The sequence below is a fragment of the Pyrus communis genome, chromosome 8 (assembly GCF_041283825.1).
Source record: "Pyrus communis isolate YQ-2024b chromosome 8, ASM4128382v1, whole genome shotgun sequence".
In the NCBI taxonomy this organism is placed as follows: Eukaryota; Viridiplantae; Streptophyta; class Magnoliopsida; order Rosales; family Rosaceae; genus Pyrus; species Pyrus communis.
This window is the reverse complement of record NC_142572.1, coordinates 18571507-18596671: the sequence shown is the minus strand read 5'-3', so window position 1 is coordinate 18596671 and position 25165 is coordinate 18571507. Positions and strand designations below refer to the sequence as shown.

At 36.5% G+C, this 25165-nt stretch overlaps 3 protein-coding genes across 4 annotated transcripts; 2 read left to right on the top strand and 1 right to left on the bottom strand.

Annotated features, from left to right (window-relative positions):
* Positions 1-5683: 5683 nt before the first annotated feature.
* LOC137717607 (U-box domain-containing protein 30-like) lies at positions 5684-8567 on the bottom strand. Its single transcript, XM_068457021.2, has one exon. It carries the CDS (start codon positions 7662-7664, stop codon positions 6336-6338), a length of 1329 nt encoding a protein of 442 aa, XP_068313122.1. The 5' UTR covers positions 7665-8567; the 3' UTR covers positions 5684-6335.
* Positions 8568-17634: 9067 nt separating this feature from the next.
* Positions 17635-21211, top strand: LOC137718214 (uncharacterized). Of its 2 annotated transcripts, XM_068457715.2 has the most exons (8): positions 17635-17740; positions 18077-18532; positions 18652-19320; positions 19505-19951; positions 20051-20223; positions 20327-20510; positions 20731-20855; positions 21007-21211. In XM_068457715.2, exons 2-7 carry the CDS (start codon positions 18116-18118, stop codon positions 20818-20820), a joined length of 1980 nt encoding a protein of 659 aa, XP_068313816.2. In that variant the 5' UTR covers positions 17635-17740; positions 18077-18115; the 3' UTR covers positions 20821-20855; positions 21007-21211. The 2 variants fall into 2 exon arrangements, with proteins under 2 accessions (XP_068313816.2, XP_088555356.1); XM_088699230.1 differs by lacking the exon at positions 21007-21211 and having other exon boundaries at positions 20731-20981.
* A 2251-nt stretch (positions 21212-23462) lies between these two features.
* Positions 23463-24381, top strand: LOC137718173 (uncharacterized). Its single transcript, XM_068457674.2, has one exon. It carries the CDS (start codon positions 23616-23618, stop codon positions 24144-24146), a length of 531 nt encoding a protein of 176 aa, XP_068313775.1. The 5' UTR covers positions 23463-23615; the 3' UTR covers positions 24147-24381.
* Positions 24382-25165: the final 784 nt, after the last annotated feature.

The window sequence follows — 25165 nt, the reverse complement described above, 5'->3', positions numbered from 1 at the left end:
TAGTCTAACGTTGTTCTACTAGTCCTAAGCTTCATTTTGGTATAAAGATCGTGAAAAATGGTTGAAAAACGAAGGAGAAAACACGGTTGGAAGTTTTCCCAGTTTTCCGGCGCCGTCGCCGGCGCCGGAGTCTCGCCGGAGAAGGTGACGGAATATTCCGTCAAATCTGACGGAATATTCCTAACGGCAGTAACGGTATCAGTTAAGTTTAACGGAATATTCCGTCAGTTTAACGGAATATTCCTGACGGCGTCAGTTGACACCGTCAGTGTGCATGGCACGTGGCCGCGCGTGGGGGGCGCGTAGGTCCGTGCCTAGGACGGCGCGTGGGGGCGCGTGCGGGGTCCAAAAAATTTTCTAAAAATATGGGTGTGATCCTGAGGTTGTGTAGAGCACTTTGGTATATTCAATTGTCCAATTTGAGCAATGTATGAGAAGTTATTACAAGAAGTTGCTTAGGTGCTTTTAAATTAACGTTTTCGTAACTTTGTCGCGTATAGGTGATTCGTATTCCGAGGACGAGCGTACACACTCGAGGCAGGGGGGCTACGACCCTTCCAATTATCAGTGAGTGGGCTTTTGTTTTCCGTATATACCTATATACATATTAATTCCCAGAAATTAAATAGAAAAGGTTATTTGTTTTATGCCATGCATCATATGAATGTTGTTTACGCATCATCGCATGTATTAGTAGTGGCATACATATATATATATGTGTATTTGGTGCTGTGGACGCACAGGTAAGTGCCAGGTAAGCGGTATTCATGTTGTTATGTAATAGTAGTTTGAAATGCTTAGAGAGCTCATAATCTGCACCCCGGTGTTAGTGCTCCCGCCCAGGGCCAGGGCATAGTCCTTCACGTGATGTTCACCCGCACCACACGCTCGCCTTGGATCCAAGTTAGGTGCAAGCCTTGTCGTGCAGACCACATTAGGTGGTTCCGACTCGTAGGTGACCCGCGATTATTCGCACAGTCTTCACGTGATCGTAGCACTAGAGCGTATATATTACACCCAGTCCTGTCGTACAGACCACGTTAGGTGGTTCCGACTCGTGTGCAGATTCAGATATTGAGTTGAGATTGGAGCTCTATCTGCAGCCGTACAGGTCACGTTAGGTGACTCCCGGCTGCCAGATTATATGTTATTGATGTGAATTACGCTTGAGCATTTATATTTGATTATGAGCTTCTGTTGTGGCATATTGTGGAGCATGAATGGCATATTGTGGAGCATGAATGGCATATTGTGGAGCATGATTGGCATACCTATACATACGTATATATGTTCATTTTCTGGGAAATATACAGGTTTTACGGCGAGGGGTTAGAATATATTTTGCTAAAGAGTTTTCAAAGAGCTTTGTTTTTGCCCACTCACGCTTTTGTTTTTGCGCCCCTCCAGGTTCTAGTGGTCTAGCAGGTTCAGTGGTTTTTCCCAGAAGGCGTCCCGGCATTTCTGACAGACACTCACCATTGTAGGGTCACCTTCGGGTGTAATTATGTCGCATTTTCCTTTTTGACTGATGTAGACTTGCTCTGAAATTGTGTCTCACATACACTAGTACTTTGTATGCTAGTAGGTTTTTAATTATTCGTACTTTTATATTACTATCTTCTTAGCTTCCGCACGCGCACATGGCTACGTCACCTTCGTGTGACGGCCAGCACGCCCTGATCTCGGTCGGGGTGTGTCAGTTAGTGTGCTTGACAGAAGAATAAAAAACAAGTTGAAGGCATTGATGAGTTGCATTGAGTAACAATTTTCTTTTCTTTTTCTTTTTTCTGAAAAAAATAAAATAAAATGAGAAAAATATGTTTTGTTTCTCAAAATAACAAATTTCGTTAAGTTCCAGCAGTACAGCATGAGAGGTCAAGTCATGAAAATGTTACAAGCTTCGTTCCGAGTAAAAGTTACACAAAATATAGCCGCCGGGGGAGTGTTACGAGATAAGAGTAGTGATTGATTTGGTGGGTTTTCGGTTAAGTTGGGCAAATGGCCTTTCGGTTAATGCTGAAATTTGTGGGGCTTTATTTTGGTCTACAGCTTGCAGCAAACTAAAGTCTTTTAAGCCATTTGTGTGAAATGGATTCAATTATAGTCGTTAATTTAATTAACGCTAGTATATGGTCACACATAAAGTGTGTGTGGGATTTTTTTTTTTTTTTTTTTTAATTAGAGATATGTTAGGATTACATGTAGATGAGACTTTGAAAAAAAAAACAGCAAAATTTGGTTATGTGAAATTACATTTCTGCCCATATTTTTTATTCATGTTTTGTTTTAATTAGATGGTTAAACTTGTAATTTCATAGGATTTTGGTTGACAATAAGTATTTTATTAATTAGTAAAGATTAGCATTTGCCTACACATTTTGTGTGTATGAACACATTTTTTAGAAAATGAGAAGGAGAGGGAGAGAGAGAGAGAGAATGCAGGGGAGTGGAAGGTTTTTGTTTTTGTTTTTGTTTTTTTTTTTAATTTTAATATTGGATGTATTTTAACATTACCTGTAGGTAAGACTTTAATAAATAAAAAAAATTTGGATATGTGAAATTACATTATTGCCCATCATTTTTTTTGTGTAATAGAAGACTAAGTAGTCTTTTCACCCTCTTTTGATTGACAAAGAAGGTTTCATTAATTAATAGATATTATAACTAATGCCAACTTTCATTATCTTACTAACATCATTGATCAATGCATACAATTTATGGTACGCATAACGGATTGTGAGTTTGTTCATGTTTACTAGAAGAAGAATGTTGTGGCGAACGGGCTTGCCAATTGGAGTTATAATATGAATTTTAGGTACCATTATTTTGAGAATTCACTTGAATGGATTGGAACTCATTTATTTGGTGATATGATCAGTCTCTAGGAGTTGAACTGTTTTTAATAATTTAATAATTTATTGAGTTAGTTTTGGGGTGATTGACCCCCTTATGTTGCGGGAAATAAAAAAAAGGGTTTTGAATTCGACTTTTATGTAAGACGAATTTGATACTAAAATAATATGACCGATTTATTGTATGACTGAGTCCAAATATCTCACTCTTTAATTAGTATAAATCTATCGTTGTATACAAAAATCAAATTTTTATTATTTTCGTTATTTCGAGTGTTTGTATTTTCCGCTTGCATTATTGCATTATTGATAAATATATTCCGATTCAAAGATGCTCGATGTTGCATATGTCACAAAAGAAGTTTTGGATTGTCATCGTCGTGGTCTCTCCTTTTTCAAGTAGACAAGGTTTCAACGCTCTTTTTATCCACTCCAATATTTGTGCAAATTTATTTCGATTGCCAAAGGGCCCAAAAGCAACAAGTGTCCATGTGCACCCATTCGTGACAACAAAAGCGACATGTGAGGGGCCCTTCAACGTCTAAGTTTCAACAAAGTTAACTCTTGCGAAGCCAACAAAATAAAGTTTCAAAGCAACTAATACCCCATTCGAATTCCGTTTGAGATTGCTTTTGAAAAGACTAAAAGCGTTGTTTTACAACTAAAGTGGATTCTGAGTGTCTTTGATTAATAAAAAATAAAAAATTAGAAGTGTTTTTAGGTGCTAAATGCTTCTTCGAGAAACACTTTCAAGTACTTTTTCAAGGAAATATTTGAGTTTCGAATAAAAATTTAAATCTGTTTATAATCAATTCACTTTAGCATAAACTCTTATGAGCAGAAGTGTTTCACACACAGAGAATCACAAATGAACCCTTAAACAACACTTTGAAAAACATGTAATGAATTTATTATATGATAAATATTTTAGTATGTTAATTACAGTTTCATTTGTTTTAAAAAATTTCAAATTTTATCATTCAAAATTTCATTTCGTAGTTAGAAAATACTTTAAGTGTCGTTTTGAGTTCGGAACACTCCTTGGTAAAATCTTTTAAACGCACGTATTCCTCCATGGGCAATTGGGGTGCGGACATACGGGTCTTTGATTTATTACACTATCAATAATTCGGTTCATTTTGCCTTGCTCTAGCCTTTTTGTGGGGTTATTGATTTTTAAAGTGTGAGAAATTTCCACGAACCTACACTATAAATATTTTTTACAGCAGTGCAAGAAACTTCAGCTATGAAAAAAATACTGAAACTTTGGAAATCCAAAAAAATCATAACCCTATCTGAAGATTGTGGACCATAAAATGGATGATCTTAGCCATTGGGACCCTGCAGGCTGCCCTGCAAATATCATCTTAAGGGGATGATCAATGATTATTGATAGGACTTGGCATTAATATTTGCCTCATTTTTCTCTGATATTTCTTAATATATATTATTCGCTGAATTCCATTTACATTTTATTTATTTTTTATTACTATGTTGATTGATGATGAATGATGAGTAAGAGAATGATTTGGCGAGATTAGCTTTTGGCAATAGTTCATGACACTTAATCTCCTTTCAAAAGGATAAGGATCATTACACTCAGAAACCTCCCGCCTGTCCTTTCTCCACCATTTTCATTGATAATAAATGAAAGTAAACTAAAAAGATACCGGAGAAGACTAGGTCAAGACCTGAAAAAATAAAAACGGTAATAATAACAAAATAATATGTCACGAACATGAGCAGAAACTACAGAGTAAAACAAGGATAAGCAATTAAAAGATCAGTGAATTTTTACCCCTTGTCGTTTTGAACTTTATCATTCGCGTATGAATCAAGAAACCCCTGCGTTTCTTCTGTAGCAGGTTTTCACACAAAGTAAAACAAGCAAAACCCAAAATCCAGCCCTCCCCTCTCACCCATCTCTCTCACCCAGTCAGCTCCAGTCAGCTCTCAAGTTATCCAAGGTGAAAGAATATTCTTAGCTGTCCCTCTTGTGGCTAAAACTTCGATAGGGCAACCTGATCATTTAAATGGTTAAACGCTCTCATAAGAAAAAGTTTCTCTCTGTATTTGGGTACCATCCGCCCTCGTGTAGGTACTACTTTGAAATTTCGAATGTTGCCTTTGAATTTCGGTATTATCCGGCCTTGTATGGGTACTACTTCCCAAAGCACGCAGTCTCAACCTAGTAAGAGTGGCTTGATCAAATTCAAGATGCTCTACTAAAAATTTTCTACTTGTATAGGCCCGTGTGGCAGGTTGAATGAGATTTACGATTGGATTAGCAGAAACTTGTAAGACATGGCTTATAAATCATGTATAAAGATAGGGGTGTGATAACCACACATCCCATTTTACTTTTCACACACCTTTTTAATTTTTAGCCATTGGATCGGATAAATTGAAGAAGATCAACGGACAGAAATTATCAAAGAATGTGTGAGAAGTAAAATGGGATGTGTGGATAGCACACCCCTAAAGATAAGTTAGATAATCCACTCTATTGTGCATGCATAACTCATCATGTCCAATCCTGTCTATCTTACATTTTAACACAACAAACAACAGAATGAACTCAAGTCCATTTTAATTGGTTACAACATATCCCATCTAGCCGACCAAATGGGTCTAACTCTCGTTTTGCTCAACTACTGAGATCACAAGTCAGTAAAGGAGGAGATTATTAGGTATTCGCAATTGTATATCTCCTTGTGTTTATCTCTTTCGTTACAGGATTTAGAAATAAGCTACTCATAAACTTAGACCAATACAGTGCCAAACATAAATAAGTGGAACGTAAGTGAATGGAAATTCAAAAAAAAAATACATGATGTGAAAAGTATGTGAATCAATTAGGCATTGCAGCCAAGCAACTTCAACTACAATTACACTAAAGAGCTCATGACACAAGCTTTCACCTTCACTCAACTTCTTTACAGATACATGATATAAAAAATAAAAATAAAACTGCCCTAACTGGAAATTGAAAAAAAAAAAGAAAAGAACAAACAATTTGTCTGTGAGAGACAAAAAGATGAACTCCATTTGGATTGAAACTTGCTGAGGCTTATTGGCAAACTCAGCTCAAAATTGCCAGCTTATATAGACAGTGGAATTACAAATTCGAAAACTGCAACGGCGTGCCCCTCCGTTTATAGCTTGTCGGCTTTGTGGTACAACTTAAGGTCATCAAATCTTGGGTTTGACTGGCACGCGAATGGATCAGCGTATCATATTTACCAGAAAATGGCAATACATTGCCCAAATCGATCCACATTATGATGCTTCTTCTGGTGGCGGAAACAATCGATCCAAATCAAAGATGTTATAGTATACGCAAGGAAGAAGGGTACCTCAGATACACCAAATGACCTTTTGTCTTGAACTTTCTTAGATCCCAAACAAGCTCTTCGGTTCCATTTATCCGTTGGGACAGAGAAAAATTGAGAGAATGTATATCACCAAAGTGCCATATTTTCTTCATTGTATTGTTCTAGTAAGCTTACACTTCGAAATGAAATGTGTAGCGGTATAATTTAGACTACACAACTTCAAGAGCTCAGCAGCTCTTTGCTTCAACTCAGGATTGCAACCACTTTGAATCACAAGCAGCAGCTTGGCTGCCAAACCCGCCTCTACCGCAAGAGAAGCGCATTCGTCTGGTGCTAGCTTGCAAACCGCCCACAAGACCGACAATGCGAGCTGAGTGCAGCTCTCTGAAACCTTCATCAGTAGTCTAACTACACTGGGAATTGTCTTGGGACAATCTTTCAAAGCCTGCCTTCCCTCGGGAAGTGTTGACAAAACTTCTAGAACATGAAGGGCTATCTCCAAACACTCGTGATTCAAACCAGGTAAGAGCTCAATCAATTGAGGAACTGCCCCAACGCTGACAACCGAGTTCCTGACTGATTCGTGGGAACAAATTGTCTTGAGCAAACTGAGACCGGGCAAAACCCCATTAGGGTTTCTTTTATCCTTGACCAATCTCAACAATCCAACCACAAGACTCAAGCTTGAGACGTTTTCGGACTCCAAATCCTTGCCCTCCATCAAAACCTCAATCAACTTCGTGCAATTGATCTTCGTCTCAATCGATCCCTCGTTCAACATATCAACCATCAATGAAACCTTTGCAGGTTGCAGCAGACTCGTCCTGGACTCTGAACTGAGCTCCAAATTCACAAGGATCCCAATTGCTTCCGACCCAACGGCATGCGAAGTGAAAGGACCCAACAGAAAGGAGATCAAAGCAACACCCCCATTGTCCACCACCGTGTTCTTAGCTGAAGCGTGAGCTGCCACTACCCTTCTTAGCTCCTTGAGAGCTTGAACTCTGGCTTGGCCCTTAACCTTCTTCAATGTGTCCAAAATCTCAAGAGCCCTCCCCTGCACGTCCTCCGACCGCTTCTTCATCGCCACGTACTTCTGCGAAAACCAGCTGCAAATCAGCTGGTGGAGGGTCATATTTGGCGTGACCGAATCATCCCAAAGCTCCTGCATTGTTGTGGGGCAAGTAAAGTGCCCCAAAGAGAACCATTTGAGAATGTTCGATCTCTCATAGGTCTGACCCGTGCAAAGGGTCACCGGATCCTGCATTGGCTCCAACGAAATCGGGCAGATGAACACTGAAGGAATCTCAATGGACTCCAGCTCCTCAATCATCTTCTTCAGATCCAATTTATCCGCCACAACACCAACACCAACTCCGCCGCCGCAAATTAACCCGCCTCCGCCGCCCAAAATTCCATCTTTCACCGCAGTTTCCAGATCTAGAACTTGCCCACCACTTCCTGCATCAAACTTCATCTCCCCACAACTTCTTTTCCACCCAGAGGGATGGTACACAAACAATTACAAAACCCCTTTTCCCACAAATCAAGAACAAAATCAACCAAAACAACAACTGAGCATTTCAGATTTCAACTTCAACACCCCCAGAACCCAAAAACACCACAAAACAAGGATTCAACTCGAATACCAATCTGTCCTCCCATCAGGAGATTAAGAAGCGTGTGGCAAACCAAAGGCAGAAAATGTAGAGAGAGAAAGTGTGGAAAAGAGAGAGAGGAAGGAAGGTTTTTTTTTTCTCTCCTTTACTATCTTTGGCTAAACCTTCTCATTAACAATTGCAACCAACAAAGACCATCAAAATCCAACGAGGATCTCTTTTATTTTCTTCCTCCTTCTCTCCCAAACTTTCCTACTTTATCTGATCTCTTTTTTCAATGGTCAAAACTCAAAGGCCCACCTTCCTTCTCCTCCACCACCACTACCAGAAAACCCATCATTTTCTCATCACCAAATCAAGCAAAATCATCAACAAGCAGCAGTAGTAATCCTCCTCCTCCAATACCAAAGCTCTCACTCTCTCTCTCCTCACTCACTCACTCACTCACTTCCTCTTCAAGCTCAACAAAAAGTTTGAAATCATAAATACACCCCCCAGATCAGGGAAAGAAGCAATAAAAAGGTACACAACTCACTCATACCACTCAACCCAAATGACCCAAATTAAATTCCCAGAAAGAATTGAAATTTACACGAAAAAAAAGCCCAGAAGCATACCATCGACAGCAAGTGAGGAAAAAGATGGAGGCAGAAAAAAAAAGGCAGAAGAAAAAAAATAAAGCTATCTCCTTCTGCGCAGTCTCCTTCACTGCTCCTGCTGGTCTTCTTGTGGGGGCAAGTGGCGAAAACCCCCCATAAATTTGTTTATTTTTATTACTTTTTTTAAGGAAATTATGGGTTTGTGTGTGAGGTTGACCGGCTATAGCCGGTGGCGGCAAGTTTAAGTTCAGGTCTGGGTGATTGTGCACCACACGTGCAGTCATAGCTTCGGTCACAGAAATATCTGATGATATAATTTTTGTTTAATTTTATTTAATTTTATTTGGTATTATTGATATTCAAAGTAATTATGCAACCGATGCAAGTTAGGATAAAGGCTCCTTTTGACTGGAATATAAAGTGTTTGACTGATAATCTACAAATTCATAATACACCTTTTTATAGCTTTATTTTTTATGCCACGGAAATAAAGAGAAAATTATTAGTTTGTTACAATTTTTCCAGTCTTTTTATCTACTAAATACAAAAGAGCATTTGAAGTTTTCTATATAAAAAAATAAATAAAAAAAACATATGAAACAGTAGCACTATTTTTTCAAACAAATCATATGAGGCCAGATCTGTAGCATTATTTTTTATTCAACAATATTTAACTATTCAAAGATGAATAGAAATTCTTACTTAAAATTTCTCAAAATTGTTTGTTGTCAATTTATAGAACTTCGTGTTTATAATCATAATCATTCATATCACAAATGATCATATAAAGATCGCATATGTAAAAAATCAATTAAAACTAAAGTCGTTTAGTCATTAAACTGTCTAAAAAAAAATGAACGGTATTGGTAAAAACATTACGAACCGTCTATGTATTGGTTACAATAGATTGACTAGACGACCTTAGTTTTAATTTATTTTGTGCAGATATGATCTTTACAGTGTGATTCATAATATGAACAATTTTGATCATAAACACAAAGCTCTGTGATTTAAATATTAAGAGTTTTGAGTAGGAGTTCCTACTTATCTTTGAGTAGCCAAGTATTGTTCTTTTTTATTTATACAATCTTTTACACATGTTTTGGTGGGATCCATTCTATAATGTATTTCAACAGTCTGAACTGTCTATCTTTGGAGCATCATCCATAGATCATCCTTACACAAAACTAGACAAGTCCAACAAAACACTAGGCAAATTCAAAACCATTATTACATTTATTTGTAGTGAATAAAATGGACGAATACGGTTTATGAAAAAATCCTAAACTCTTAATCCACTAGTCATATGGTTTCAAATTTCTATGATTTTTAGTAAACATGATCTTTAATTGAAGATCCAAAAAATAAAAAGTTTACATCGTTGAAAAAAAATAATAAAAAATGAAAAACCACATGTAAAAACAAACAATGCGAATCCGCCCCGTCATATTATTATGTCAAAATGCTTGACATCGTAACATTCTAAAGTGTAGCTAAGTTATTCTTCTCCACGATCAAGTCATGTTGGGTATGTGCAGCTAGTCAAGGATTTGCTCCGATGGTCAGATTCAACCACCTATGACCAGCATTTGCCTAACATAAAACTAATATTGGTTGTTTAAGAAAAATACAAAAATAAAAATATACAAACAATGGTTGAAAGTTGCTCCAAGCTCGTTATTGATACAATTAAAGGATTTTGCGTAATTTATTTGGCGATTGCAAAACACCATTGAAGATATCAAATGGCTAGTATCCACGTTTGAGTATACTATTTCATGAAATTATGTCTACAAAGAAACGAATTTCTCAGCGGACATAGTCACTAGTACATGATTTAAATTTAATAAATTTCATGTTTGGGATGGGTCTCTTCCACCTGTGACAAGAAATGTCTTTCTTCTGACTGTACTGAAATTGGATGTAATCGTAATCATTCTCTTTAATGTATTATTTTTCTTATAAAATAATATTACAATGGTTGGAGGAACCCGTATACAATCAAAGGAAAATAGTGGGTGGATGGATAGAATGGTTGGATTAATATTTTAAGATAATAGACAGTGTTTTAACTTCTGTAGTTTTATTAAAGTATAGAAATATTAAATGTCTCATCGTATTTATTAAGTGGGTTTCACTTGTTCATGTTTTTCATATGAAAATTATATTTATCCTTATCGAATTAGTTGCTTGTTATCACTTTAGTTGGTATGCAATTTTGAAAGAACAAATAAGAAAATAAGTTGGTAGTGAGCAAATGTTATTTTCAACCACCAAGGTTGGTTATGAATGAATTTTAGACTTGTATTTCATAAGGCATATTTTAGATTTGATTCATGACGTTAATGAATCACAAGATAGTCAGATGGTGCCTGGGAGGAGGTTAGAATGCCTATGTGAGTCTTCTCAACCGTAAAAAAGATGGAATGTCGTGTCGTACAAGTGACAAATCAACTTATTAGGTTGTTAATGGGTACTTATTAAGACTCATTTAGTTTGATTTGACCTCACACCATCATCATCACTACCAAAACTCACATCTACAGTATGGTGATATCAAATCAAAAAAGCGTTAGCTGGTATCCATTACCAACCTAATGGGTTGATTTGCCACATCTACATTGTTGAAACCATAAGTTGATCCATTTAATATATATATATATATATATATATATATATAATGTTAAATATACTAGTATCTCTCCATTACAATCACAAATTAAGTTGTTATGGAATTTACTTTCACAATTATTTTATTTTGTGATAAGTTGTTCATGTCGCGAGTTTCACATGAATTAAGTTGGAGGAGATTCAAAAAGTGCGATTATTTTATATTTAGACTATTCGTTTTTTGATAGTTAAGATGCTTTATATAGTCAATGTTACTAGAAGGTCTCTTATCGTCACATTTTAAGTATTAAGAGCGCCTTGATTCAGCAAGGAATTTTGTCAATTAATTAGGCTCATCTTCATCTCACATTACAAGGTTACAAATAACTTGTTTTCTTTAGCTACAATAGACTGTTAGCCACATATAGTGTAATTACAGTTGAGCATGTAAATTGGCATTTCATTGAGTTTTGGTTGGTACAAGGTCATTTGTTAAGTCATATTGCATACCTGTTGACATATATCAAAAATTTCTGAACGAGCATCTTGACTAATGTTAATAGTTTTTTAGCAAGCATATCGATATATGCCAACATATGTCAAGAGAGCTTATCGACAAAAGCCCATAACAACACACACAAAATTTTATCTCGTTACTTATTTATCCAGTCCTTCTTTATTTTCACTCAAATAATATTTCAAACGACAAATCGACAATTTAGGGTTCAAGATTTGGAGCAAAACTATTCCAAGACTTTCTCTTGTATGAAGATTCAATCCAAAAGGGGGACAAGGATCCTCTTTGCGGGGATCCAGGGATCAATCAATTGTGTCCGTTCATCGTACATCGCGCGATCCATTTTCGTTAGGTACTATTTATATTCAATTTTAAATTTTAAATTTTAAATAATTTCTAACCGTGCGATATAAGATGAATGGACACGATTGATTGATCCTCCAGATCTCCACAAAAAGAATCTGAAGAGGATCCTATTCCCCAAAAGGGTCCATAGTTGGAGATGTAAATGACAATATTTTTGCTCACTAACATAAACTTTGGCGTATACTTACTATACATCTCATATTTGTCACGAATCATTTTACCTAATTCTAATTAACTTCTATATTAAATATTTCTTTTCCAAATTCAAAGAAAAAAATTTAACTAAAATTAAGTAAAATAACATAGGCAGACGATGACGTGTACGGTGAACATACATTTTGGTAACGGCGGAGCGAGCAAAAATGCTCATGTTGGAAATTTGGAACGTGGAACTATTTTTTGGTGGGGGCCATTGACCATTGAGCTAATTTGCAAACCCACCACAACATTAATACTGTGCATTATGTACTGCAAAGAAGAAACGAATATTAGACCTAAAAATAAATAAATAAAAACAAATATTAACACAAAAAAAGCTAAAATTAAAAATAAAACAAGAAAAAGAATATTAATAGCCAAATGTCTACTTCCCGGTTCCCAGTCCTCGCTCTGATCCATCTTTATACAATAATACTGCACAAACACAGTTGCACACGCTAATTAATTAATAATTAATTGTGTCTTAATGCAGAGAAAAAGTGTCTGGGTCTTCGGACGCACAGTTCCCGTGGCCACATGGGGGAAGCTGATTGGTCGGGATAAAGCAAGTGCATGAGGATACGCACTCTCTGCAGCCCCATCTAAAAGACTTGAAAGTGGTCAAACCGGGCACCGGAAAGCCAAAAATTGCCGATCGAGGACTCCAAAATATAAAAATTACTAAATTTCCCTTTTCATTTTGTTTATTTATTTATTTATTTGTTTTGTTTGGATGAAATTGTAAATTACAAATCTTTAGACCGCACAAGGAATCAGGGTCGGTCAAACGAAAAACTGAGCTGGCAGCCTGGCACTTTATGAAAGCCACGCTCTGGTGGGTCCCGCACCACGGGGTTCCAGCCCTCCCCGAACTTCTATGCTTTTGTTTCGTAAAATACTTTTTCTTTCTAATTAAAAACAGTAAACTAACTATTCAGTACGTTCGGATGTATTCGATACTAAATTAGATTATTTATTATGTGGTTTAGTCGAGCTTATTCTTTTATTTAGTGTAAAATATGTTGTACTAAAAAAATAAAAATAAATTAAAGACACGTTTGAAAAATGATTTTAAAATGGCTGAAGTATTTTTAGAGAAAATATTTATTTAAATCCAAAACATTTGAAATGTTTTATTTAATCCATTAAAATTTAGTTAAAGGTACTCCTTTTTATTTAATTAGAGAAGGTAACACGAAATTGATTTTCAATTCGCCCAAGTGACCATCTTTTTTTTTTTTTTTTTAATTTTATTTTTGTCAATATATTTGTTAAATTTGATGTTAGATTATGAAGTCGACGGGATTCGAGCACACGTTGTGGTGCAAGAGTAACACTCTTCTTCACCACTGTGATAAATGGTTGCTTGTCTTCTTTTAATTTTGTTTGAAGTTGTCTTGTTTTAAAAACGTGGTAGTTTGCTTTAATTTTAAAATTTATTGTATCTTATGTTGGTTTTTCTACTTAAATGTATGGAATTGGCACTTTTTTATGCACTGATATTTACATTAAAGGTGAGAGAATAAGTTAGTATCGAACTCGTTATACTCATTTACAAGATTCAAACCTAAATTTTTTCCTTTATACATAAAAAGAGTTATCTTTAGATTGTAATAAACTAATATTAACTAGTATAAAAATAAACTAATATTAACTAGTATAAAACTAGCTCTTATAACTATGAACTTCTGTAGAAAATGCAAGTGGATTATGAACAACTCATCATACTTTATGATTCATGATATAAAGCTATATTGTCTACACATTTTCTGTGGGCAATTACAATAGATTATGTTCACATTATAATTTTTTTTTTTTTGTCAATTAGTAATGGCACTCCAAAAATAAAGATGGTCCCCCCAACAAAGGAAAATGTCATGTGACACAAATTTGATAGCCATGTCAGCAAGTATATAAGATTTACATTTGCCATATCACCACTTAACAACCAAATTAACGAATTGACTAACGGATGTATGACATTGCAACTAAAATTAAACTTTGTGTATGACGTTGAAATGTTTTAAAAATGATGTATGAAGTTAAAATTGTGACACGTCCTGACCTAGATATCTCCAAATATCAGGATAGGCACATGCTGGTCGACACCCGAGAGTGATGAAGCCATTTTAAACATGCATACAAATTATAAAAGAAGAACGAATGTAAATAAAATAGGTAAATTTAAATATAATGAAATATGCAAATGCATGAATGTATTCAGAGTATACAACTAGTCAAGAATAATGTGAATGAATTATTATAAAAAGGTATGAACAAAGGATTGGATCATACACAGAGAAGACTTGAAGATACTTATTGGAAAGTGCCCTGATGCCAGGATCGAATGCCTCGATTCTAACTCCTAAAGGGGGCGCAAAACAAAGGGTGAGTGGACCAAAGTTTATAATAATAAAACCATTTTTTTTTTCTGAACATACTAACCCCCCAGTTTTGAAAACTCATATAGTACTACATAGTAGGTTTTTTTGAAAACTCAAGCATGCCATGAAAAACATTTGTAAAACATATACATGAAAACCAGTGCTCAATAATGGTAACATAATTGCTCGAAGGCAAATCCATAAAACCTTCATAAACACGAAATAATAAAGTACTCAACTAGGGGTATCATATTCGCCTGAAGGCATAACCATCACTCGAAGGTGAAGCTGTACGACACTGGGTTACGCCAATGAAGAAACATGGTAGGCCACATCACCCGAAGGTGAAGCTATATGACTCTGGTTTACTCCAAAGAAAAAAAATATAACATAACACACCAACACTAGCTGTGGTTAGTGAAACTATCTGACACTGGTTTCGCTAGTGAAGCAGTGAGTATGTCATAAATATCATCAACTGTGTCCTATGGCCATAGACGTCTACATACTCGTGTTGTGTGTATGTGTTGTATGATAACCCACTAGATAAGCACAAAAAATGTATTTAAAAAACTCGTATCAAATCACCGGAGCTCAAAAGCTTAAAGCCTCCTCTCAAAAATCCATGATAATTCATATTCATAAATGCGCAGAACTTCCTTTAGTAAAATGTAAATTCGATAAATTATAAATATTTCGTAAAAGTAATTTAAATAATTCATAAATTCTTTGTAAACCATAAATATAGAAATCCATAAAACATAATATAAAACATAATCAAATCATGAAATATGAAATATGAAATGCATGTAAGCCTAATATTTTATAAAAACATGCAATTTGAGAAGGGGTTCACTTACAATATTATGTTGCTGGGGGAACCGCTCGAACTAGAGAGGATGGGATCACTTCTAGTCGACGCACCTAAACACAACTAGAGACCATTTAATAAAACTCTACTAAAATGATTGAATTTGGGAAAATAGACAGCAAATTCAGATTCGGCATGTTGAAAAACCTAAGGAGGGACCTCGGATTACGACGGCCCAGGAGGCCACAAGTCACCGCACGCCGAGATGGGTCATCGGAAAATTTGCAGAAAAAGTCGTCGACGTCGTTATGGGTAGCGGTGAAGGCACGTGTGCTCTACGCGCTGACTATAACAACTTTACATAAGCACCCACGTGCGGCCCATGCCTCGACCATGGAAACTAGGATTGGGTCTGGGTCTGGTCGTATCTGAGCTTTTGGGTTCCTTGGTTGGGTATGGGCTAAGGTTAACGGACTAGAGGTTTGGGTTGCATGGACCAAAGGTTTAGGCTGAATTATTTGATTGGGTTTTTGGGTTGCAGGTCGGGTCAACCCAGTCCAGGCAGTGGATTTGCCCGGAATTTGGGCAGAGTCACGGCACCCCTCGCCAGAAACTGGGTTCATTAGCCTCGAGGTGTGTCTGCGTCCAACAGCCACCAAAACGATTCAAAAATGTCCCAAACTCACTCATATACTTAATCTATGAAGATTTTAAGAGCTTACCTACATCAGGGATGGCGAGGACTCACCGTGGTTCATCGAGGAAGATGATGGACAATGACTGTGTTGAGAGAGAGTGTGAGATCGCAGAGAGGTGAGAAAGGGAGGAGGGAGGGTCCACAGATGATGATGGTGCTCACCAGAGTGACGAGGCTAGTGGTGGTGGAGGCGGTGTCATCAGCGTTTGTTGTGTTGTGTGTCCGTGCTTGAGAGGAGATGAGTGCATAGATGAGAAAGGAAGAAAAACAACGAGAGTTCTAGAGAGAGAAGTCCAGAGGGAAAGAAAAAGAAAAAAGAAAATGGGAGAAAAGAGGGTGGGCCGGGAGACAAACCAAAATAGGGTGGGCCTTTCTAGAACCTCAACCAAAGTGAAAGAGGACGAAAGGAGAAAATATATTGCGGGATGCAAAATTACCAAAATGCCCTTATCATTCCGAATCCCGTAAAATCTTCGTTTTAGCTCCAAATTCAATTTCGCTTATGCCCATGTGTTTGTAGTGAGAAATACTACAAGAAAATGCTAATAGAATAGGTCATATGTTTCACGGTACGAAGGTCAGCAAAAGTAAATGATTTTGCCTCAAAGGGTATTTTTGTAAATTCATGTTTTAAAATTATATAAACCATAATATTTGGGGACATGTCGTTACAAATTGCACCAAAACTTAAGGGTGCAAACTGTAACTTATCCAAAATCTAATACAAAAGTGTACAATTAAATTTTTGGAATGCGACTAATAATTTTCTTATATATTATCAACACAATTTTGTTAAAAAAGATATGTATTACAAAATACAAAATGTGAAGCTTAGTTTCGAAGCGACGGCTCGTGCACTTGTACAAAGTAATCTGTGCATTTTATTCCACACTTCAACTATCTTTGTTTATTGAGTCCATCGATATGATCCCACTTATTGAAAGAATTGTGGTACATGCACCAAATAAATTTGTGCATTTCATTCATCTTATTGTTGGTTGAACTCATAACATACAATTATAGTGGTAGATACACCCACTTTGGAGAAGTAAAACTTTATATTATAGTATAGAAGATATGGTGCATTTTAGTAGACTGCCCTATTTATTATCATTGTTAAATTTAAATTTTGAGATTAATGTGTATTCACTACACATATCTCGAAATTTAAAGTCATCTGACGATGATAAATAAGGTGTAACTAGTGACCATCACCATCACTTAAGGGCGGTGAGCAATGGCAAAGCCAGAATTTCATATGTGGGAGGGTCTCTCACATACATTCGTAATAACATGAGAGATTGAAGTAATTTGCATAAAAATTGAAAGACCCTAAATTCATTAGAGAGAACTAAAAACATTGCACAAACCTAGAAACCCAATATGAGGTAAAGAGTAAGCAAGAATTTAAAAAAAAAAAAATATAAGCTAAAGCCAAAGAAAAGTTGATAGAATATGGAGGGAAAACGAAGACTGCCCTGCAATAAGAGAGATAGAGAAAAAAATGAAGCCTAACTTAGAATGAAAAAGAATTTGAATTAAAAACATACTGGTGAAACTGCATCATACATTGTACCTACACAAAAGTTAAGCCCACCGAAGCCCAAACTTTAGCCCACTTCTACTAAGTCTCTTAAACCCCCAAAACCCTAAAAAATAAAATAAAAAAGCGCCTAAATCCCTGGCCGGGTCTTCTCTCTCGATTTTCTACCTCAGCACTCAGTTCCATTGCAGTCTCTCTGAAGCTAACAGGTACGTATGTAATTTTCTCAGCTCATCGCATTCATTTTCTTCTGTCTGACCAACAAATTTGATTTGATTTTTTTATTTTATTTTTTTTTGTTGTGATTGGTGAGCGGCTGATTCTTTCCAGCTTAAGCTAAAGATTGTAAATTTACTTCTGGGAATTGAAATTGTGTTTTTAAAATTAGGGTTTTGAATTTGGGGTTCTGTGTAGAGTGCTTGTTGTAGTAATCCGACATGTAGCTCGACGATTTGTTTGTTACCAGCTTTCATGGTTATAAAGCAGATGGTTGAGAGATTGTTATTTGTCAGCAATTTGTCATTGACATGATTTTATATTCCCAGTTGGACTCCGGGAGCCGACTTGCTCAGCTGTAAGAAAAAATGGCGGATGTGGTCCAGTACCGGATGGAGCGTATGCTCCCGGAGTTGGACGACCTGGAGAAGGAGGAACTGTTCACGAGACGTGAGCTTGCTGAGATTGTCAAGCAGCGTCGCAATTTTGAATTCCGGCTCAAGCGGCCGAGCCCACTCAAGGAGGACTACCTTGCCTACATTGACTACGAGACTAAGGTCGACAAGCTAAGGCGCTTGAGGAAAAAGGCAAAGTTGCCGGAGCGGGAAGATAACGAGGAGACGAAGAAGAAGAAGAGGAAGAGGAAGTCGGTTTCAGACTTTGCTGGCGTCAGGAGGATTCTTGATATTTATAGGCTTGCTGTCACTAGGTTCACTGGTGATCTTGAACTCTGGTTTCGCTACCTTGACTTTTGTAAAGAGCGACGAAATGGTAGGATCAAGGAGGTAATTGTTAACAGTTCTTGTTTTGTGGAGTGAATTTAACTTCAAAGTTCAGTATTGATTACTGCATTCAAACTTGGTTCCGTAGATTTATTTTTCTTGGATTTGGGATTGTTTTGTAGGTCTTGAATAAGGTAATTGGGTTTCATTCCAAGCAGCCATCTGTTTGGATTTATAAAGCAGCTTGGGAATTCGACAACTACTCAAATGTCGAAGCTGCCCGTAATACAATGCTACAGGGGTTGAGATTTTGCAAAAATTCAGAAGATCTTTGGTTGGAGTATCTCCGGATGGAACTCACATTCCTTAATAAACTAAAGGCTCGAAAGGTTGCTCTTGGAGAGGATGAGGGCAGTCTGGTTCGTGATAAGATTAGTGCTGATGAGCAACAGTGGAAAAGTGAAAACAAAGATTTATACATGCCCCTCAATGAAGAAAGAGAAATTGATGAAAATAATGAAGGGTCAGATATCGAAGAAAGCAAATCAAGGAAGAAAGTTGATAAGTTACAAGAGGTAGGTTGTGGTGTGATAAAAACCATATACAGTGAAGCAGTTAAAGCTCTTCCCTCTAGCTTTACCCTGAGAAAGCGGTTTTTAGAGATATTGAAATCTATCAACTTGGCTAAATCTGGGGAAATGGGTGAGGAAGTACTAAGTGACATGAAGAGAGACTTCTCAACAGAGCCAGAGTATTGGGATTGGCTTGCTAAATTTGAATACAATCCTGCAAGTACACAGGAGGAGACGGGTGAAGAAATAACATTTTCTTGTATGGGAAAAGCCATTCAGGTATTAAATGCATGTATTACTGATTAAATCCTGCACTTTTAGAGTGGTTTATTTAGTCTTCTATTGACTAATTGGTTAACATCCCTGCTATATTTGAAACTGAATTAGACTCCGTTTGGATATATCTTATGTCCCTATCTATAAATGAGTGATGAATAAAACGGATGTCATGCTCTATGGGTAGGTCTATGAGGATGCCATACAAGTTTTGCCTTCGGCCAAAATGTTCAAGCACTATGCAAAGTTTCTCATGGGTGCTGTAGCTCTTCTAGAAGGAGACAACGAGACTTCTCTAGACAATCAATCTGCTAGTTATGTTTCACGTCTTTTGGGCCTTTACCAAAAGGCTGATACAATGGGGTGCACTGATGAGGAACTTGCCTGTGAACATATTTCATTATATTTGCAACTTGGAAGAGTGGATGAAGCTCGGAGACTGGCACACAATCTTTGTTGTGGAAAATTTCCAAATTCAGCAAAGGTGTGGGTATTATGGGCCTCTATAGAAATGAAGCACTCGACAAGGGATCTTATTTCTTTGAGCAAAGATAAGCTGCTATCGATCTTTGAACTTGTAAAAGATGGTTTGACAAGACTGTCAATTTCAGAAGCTGAGAGCTTGTGGGTAATGGTATGTTATCCACACCTTTCAATTTGATGAACTCCGATATGACAGTATGTAATTACCATTTATCTTGATGAGACGCTTTAACATTATCTCCTATTGCAGGCCCTTAAATTCTTTGCCAGTCAAAAACATTATTTTGACATGTTGGTTGAGGTTGCTGTTACATCGTTAATTAAATATCGTGGCAGTGACGAAGGATTTTCCCTCTCTTCTATTATTGTGAATTTTGTTCTTCAAAAAGATGGAATTGCGCATGCTAGAGTGATGTATAAGCGGTAGGCCATTTCATCCTTAATAACTCTACATTATTCTATTTCATCTTAGATTATGCAGTTTGCTTACGAAGAAGTGTCTATGTTTGCATCAATTGAATTGCAGCTTTACGGCTTTACCACGCCCTGGGCTAGTTCTATATAGGACCTGCATAGAATTGGAAACAAACCTTGCATCAAATGGTGATAAAACTGGTCTTGAAAATGCCCGGAAGTTGTATTTTTCTGCACTTCAGACTTATGACCAAGATTCGAGCTTGTGGCGAGATTACTGGCTTATGGAGACCAAGGTGAACTTTCCTCTGGCTTGCAAGTAACTCTAGAATCTGAAAAAGTAACAACTTTCATTTTTAACAACAAAGCGACTTTTCTTTTTCCAAATTGTTGCCTTGGACATTGGTTAAGCAAATGAATTGTGAACGGAACTATTATTTTTGTTCTACTTTGTAATCCGATATCAGAACTTGCTTAATCTATACTAATAGCCGTAATTCTTTCATCAATTTACAGATGGGAACATCAAAGACAGCTTCCGACGTATCTTGGCGTGCACGTAAGACTCTAAAGGACAGTAGTGCACTTTCTTTGGCAGATTTGTGATATTAGTAATGCAGACTGCTCTTCAATTGTAACTTGTAAGCTTTTGAACTTTGTTTTTTTGGTCAATAGTTGTTGAATTTAGTTTAATAGACAGACAACTCGTACTTTTATCCATGTCAACGGAATTGATTAATAGTTACAAGTTCATGTTTTACATTAAACATGTTATTGGTTGAATGATTGCAGCAGTCTCTTGCCTTTTGAATCATTGCTCCGGGTTCTCCAACTCCATCGATTTCAATCTTCCATGTTCTTGGCCAGTTGAAGGCGATGGAGTGGTGACGTTCGGAAGAGAAGATAGCTAGCATCCCCATATAACTATCCATTCATTAAACACTTGCATTCTCAACAAAACTTGACTAGGAATTAATACCAGAAATTTCCCTAACTATTTCATCTAGTGCATCTTCATCTTTGAGTATTGCTGTATGAGACCCCACCCCCCCGCGGAACTCTGATCGTTTTCGGAGTTTGATTTTTTGTATCGGACCACAGAGATTCATGTGCCAACAAGCCACCATGTTCACAGTCCCATCTCCGTCCCCGCAAACACTCTCAGGCTGCTCATCGAAACCGTTGCTTCCATAGAACAAGGTCTCTGCTGTCTTCACACCAGCTCCTCTGTTAAACCCAAAACCCTAGTTTTGAAAGGATGAGCACCTCGAAGTCCAATGTTGTCGAGAAACTGCGGAATATCATAGGCCGAATATGTAGCATTTGGGGTGATGACAAGCCGGTTCCGACCAAATATTTTAGGGTTTGGCATCAGCCAAAGGTTGCTCTCTGAGCTCCTCTCTTACCACGCCAATGCTATCCTAGTGTGTTTCCTGAATCAAGAGTGAGCATTTCATCCACAGTACCACCGCGCATAGAGTGCAACAAAATGTTTGCTGAATTTTCGCCGCCAAAACGTGAATTTTACTCATTACTAAAGAGAGGAAGGTGAGTTCAGTTTTACAATAGGCTAGTAATAATGTGGTTCAAATTTACCTTTGGCGAAAATCAAATTTAAGACCTTTCACTTACAAATAAAGAAGAATACTACTAGACTGTAACGTTAATCACACTTAAAAATTCATAATTACATATAATGAACTAAATCTTTTACTAATAGACTTGTAGTCGGACAGCTGAGCTATGACACAAATTATGGAATTTTGGGCCCAAATTCTCAACCTTCGCTCATATTTTGTGAAGTATATTGGAAACTTGCCACGTCATAACATGCAAACAAGAATCGTCACATCACCCGCATCTTTTAATGTCAAACTTTGGTGTCCATGCTAATTACAAACTTAAAAGCATGTTAAATGTGGCTGCCACCTAATTGCAATCATTACCTAGAAGCAATGGGCGCCCATAAATTATATAAATATGTTGGCCGGCTGCATTTGGAAACTGCCCTTTTTATGCCTAACACTTCTTTGGATATAGATAGACCCTTATTCTGTATTGCAGCATGACTGCATGACACCTTACCATTCAAAATACTTATAAATATTATGGTCAGTCTTTATATAATCACGTGTATTATAATATGAGTAAATAATAAAATACAACAATAAACGCCCAAAAATGGTGTAAATATGTTGGCAAGCCGGCCTTTGGATTTCCCTTTATGTTCAAGGATAATATGATAGATATTATCTAGTGTAATAAAAAGTGAGTTTTACGTTTTATTCTACTTGTCACATAATCATACAATATCATAAACTTTAAATACAATATTTAAAAACAACCATACATCTTCTCGTAAAAGAATTAGTAACACTTTATGACGGTGTCAACCAAAACTTTTTCTTAAATTTGTCTAAAATATTCAATCTTACCTAAAACCAGAGAGAACCAGTTCACACATACTGTGACAGTCAATGTCTGCCATGGTACTGTCGCTGAGGACACTTGACTCTCTAATTCAACAATACAATAGTTCCAGTAAGCTCTTAGCAGTCATTACAGTAGCAGCAATTGACTGAATATTTTATTAAGTTGATTATCTTGAACACAGAATTGCCGTGAAAGGGAATAAAAAGAAATCATTTCTGACGAGAAGAATAAAATAACTCATTTCTGTGTACTAGTATATTTTTTTAACACATATCTGTTTGCGTTTGGTTCTCTATTTTATTTATTTATTTGATCTAATTATTAAAAAAACTAGTGTTATATATTCACATATTCATTTTTATTTTTTCTTAAATACTGTTATATATTCACATACTTATTTTTATTTTTTAGAGATCCATCTTAATTTTTAACTGTTAAATTACAAATTAAAGATCAACGCATAAAAAACAACAAAATGTTTGGGAGGTAAAAATATGTTTGTAAATAATATTATCATTGTTAAAAATGTTTATAAAATTAAAAAAAAGTGGGAATATTATTTATTAAGAACATAAAGTAAAACCAAGTAAATAAATAAGAAGTCAAATTTGAAAATTTCCTAGTCAATTTTACCCTTCGTTTTCAATTTCGGCCGACTTTATCATTTGATTAATTAAATACACCCAGACCAGCTCTTCGTTCTTATCTCCCAATTTCTTTATTTTGTATTTTATTGAACTTTCCATCGTGTGTTTTGAAAAGTCTAAACCCACCACCTTCACCTTCTACAAAACCATTTGTATAAAACCCAAGTTTCCTCGCATCACACCCAACTCCTCCTCTCTCTCACATTTTTTTCCATCAAAGTTTTTCTCTTCCCTCCTAAACCCGATTTTCGCATCGAAAAATTTCGGGCCCTCCAACAGATAATTCAGTAGTTTTCGTATCACGTAAAAGTTGTGCAGAACATGAGGAAGACCAAGGTGAATAGCCAGAACAAGTTCATGAAAATCATCACGGTGCCCATCAGAGTCCTGAGCAAGGCCAAAGACTTTTACGTCAGAAGCATGACGGACATGGGCGGCAGAGTGGCCTACGGTGGCGTAGTTGGAGGGCTTGGTGGTAATGTCACTCAAGGCTTGCCTAGGAGCTTCAGCGTTAGGTCAACTTCTTCTAGGTTAAGTGAAAACGGTGATGATTATTCAGAGCTTATTAGGGCTGCGTCAGCGAGGAACTACGGGGGCAGGATTGACGTGAGCATGATCATGCAAGAGCAGATGAAACGATCGGCTACAACCACAACTATGCGATCGGGTATGGGACCGAAAAGGGTATCGAATACTCCGGCTGGTTTGCCAAAATGTGGCAGCGTGGCCATGGGGAGGATTGATGAAGATACACCTGCGGATTTTGATGAAGGTGCTGCTGGTGTCAAGGGTGACTTGTACCCTAGAAGCAAAAGCTATGCTGTTGGAAGGAGAAGTGCTTTTGCGTTTTGATTGTTGATCAAACGCGTCCAGTGTCAGTTGAATTCAAGATCTGCTGATGAATTCGTACCGTGAAGTTAACAAGTTACAAGACGACGGACAATTCTGTTGTGGTTTTCATTCAATTTCTTTGTGATTGAAAGTTGTGAAAGTGTACAAAATTAAGGTTTTGAATTTAGAATCGCTGTCATGTTTGAAGCCGTTTTGTTTTGTATATATGCATTTTGTTTTCCTTTTTGTTCAACAATTCACAATTGTGGTTATGAGATTTGAACTCCCGCCAATTGAAGTAAGGATATAGACTTTTTTGAGGATTAATTATTAATCTGCTTTGCTGCAAACACAAGCAAAATTATGAGAAAAGGAAAACTGGGGCTATTGCTTAATTAGGTGTTTTAGTTGTTCTGGTTGCAAAGAAAAGAATGGTCCCTAAAATTGATGGACACAATCAAGATGATTCTTGAAATTGAAAATCAATGGATGTATCCTTGAAAATATATGTCGCAAATCAATGTAGTATTTCCATCATAATTTTGTCAAAAATTATATTATGTGCTGATGTGACACATAAATGGGTTTCACAAGTCCTTTTTTTTTAATTTTTTTTTATTATCATAAATGGTCTCTAAAATTGACCCACACCATTAAGATGGTTATTGAAATTGAAAATCGATTTTACGTAGCCCTAGAAATAAATGCCTCAAATCAATGTGACCATTTCATCATAATTCTGTCAAAAATTATATTTTCAAGATCGTCATGTGGGCCAATTTCAATGATCATTTGTGATAAAAACCCAAAACAAAAACACCAATTTGGAAGTTAACTTTATAAATTACAGCATTATATTGTTTTCTATCGTAGGCGAGTAACATATTCTAATTTTTTTTCAATGTGTTGACTTCTATTAAACAAAAATCGTAAGGATATTTATCTAAAAGGCTAGGGAGAATGAGTAACATGCTAAAGATGTAAGTAATTTTGTTTATCTTAAAATTCAATATATTATATTACATGTATCGAAACTTGAC

Excerpts from the sequence above, each read along its gene's own strand:
- LOC137717607 (XM_068457021.2), bottom strand. The coding sequence starts at position 7,664 with ATGAAGTTTGATGCAGGAAGTGGTGGGCAAGTTCTAGATCTGGAAACT.
- LOC137718214 (XM_068457715.2), top strand. The coding sequence starts at position 18,116 with ATGGCGGATGTGGTCCAGTACCGGATGGAGCGTATGCTCCCGGAGTTG. Across the intron at positions 18,533-18,651 it reads GAAATGGTAGGATCAAGGAG|GTCTTGAATAAGGTAATTGG; the intron begins GTAATTGTTAAC and ends ATTGTTTTGTAG. Across the intron at positions 19,952-20,050 it reads CTGAGAGCTTGTGGGTAATG|GCCCTTAAATTCTTTGCCAG; the intron begins GTATGTTATCCA and ends CTCCTATTGCAG.
- LOC137718173 (XM_068457674.2), top strand. The coding sequence starts at position 23,616 with ATGAGGAAGACCAAGGTGAATAGCCAGAACAAGTTCATGAAAATCATC.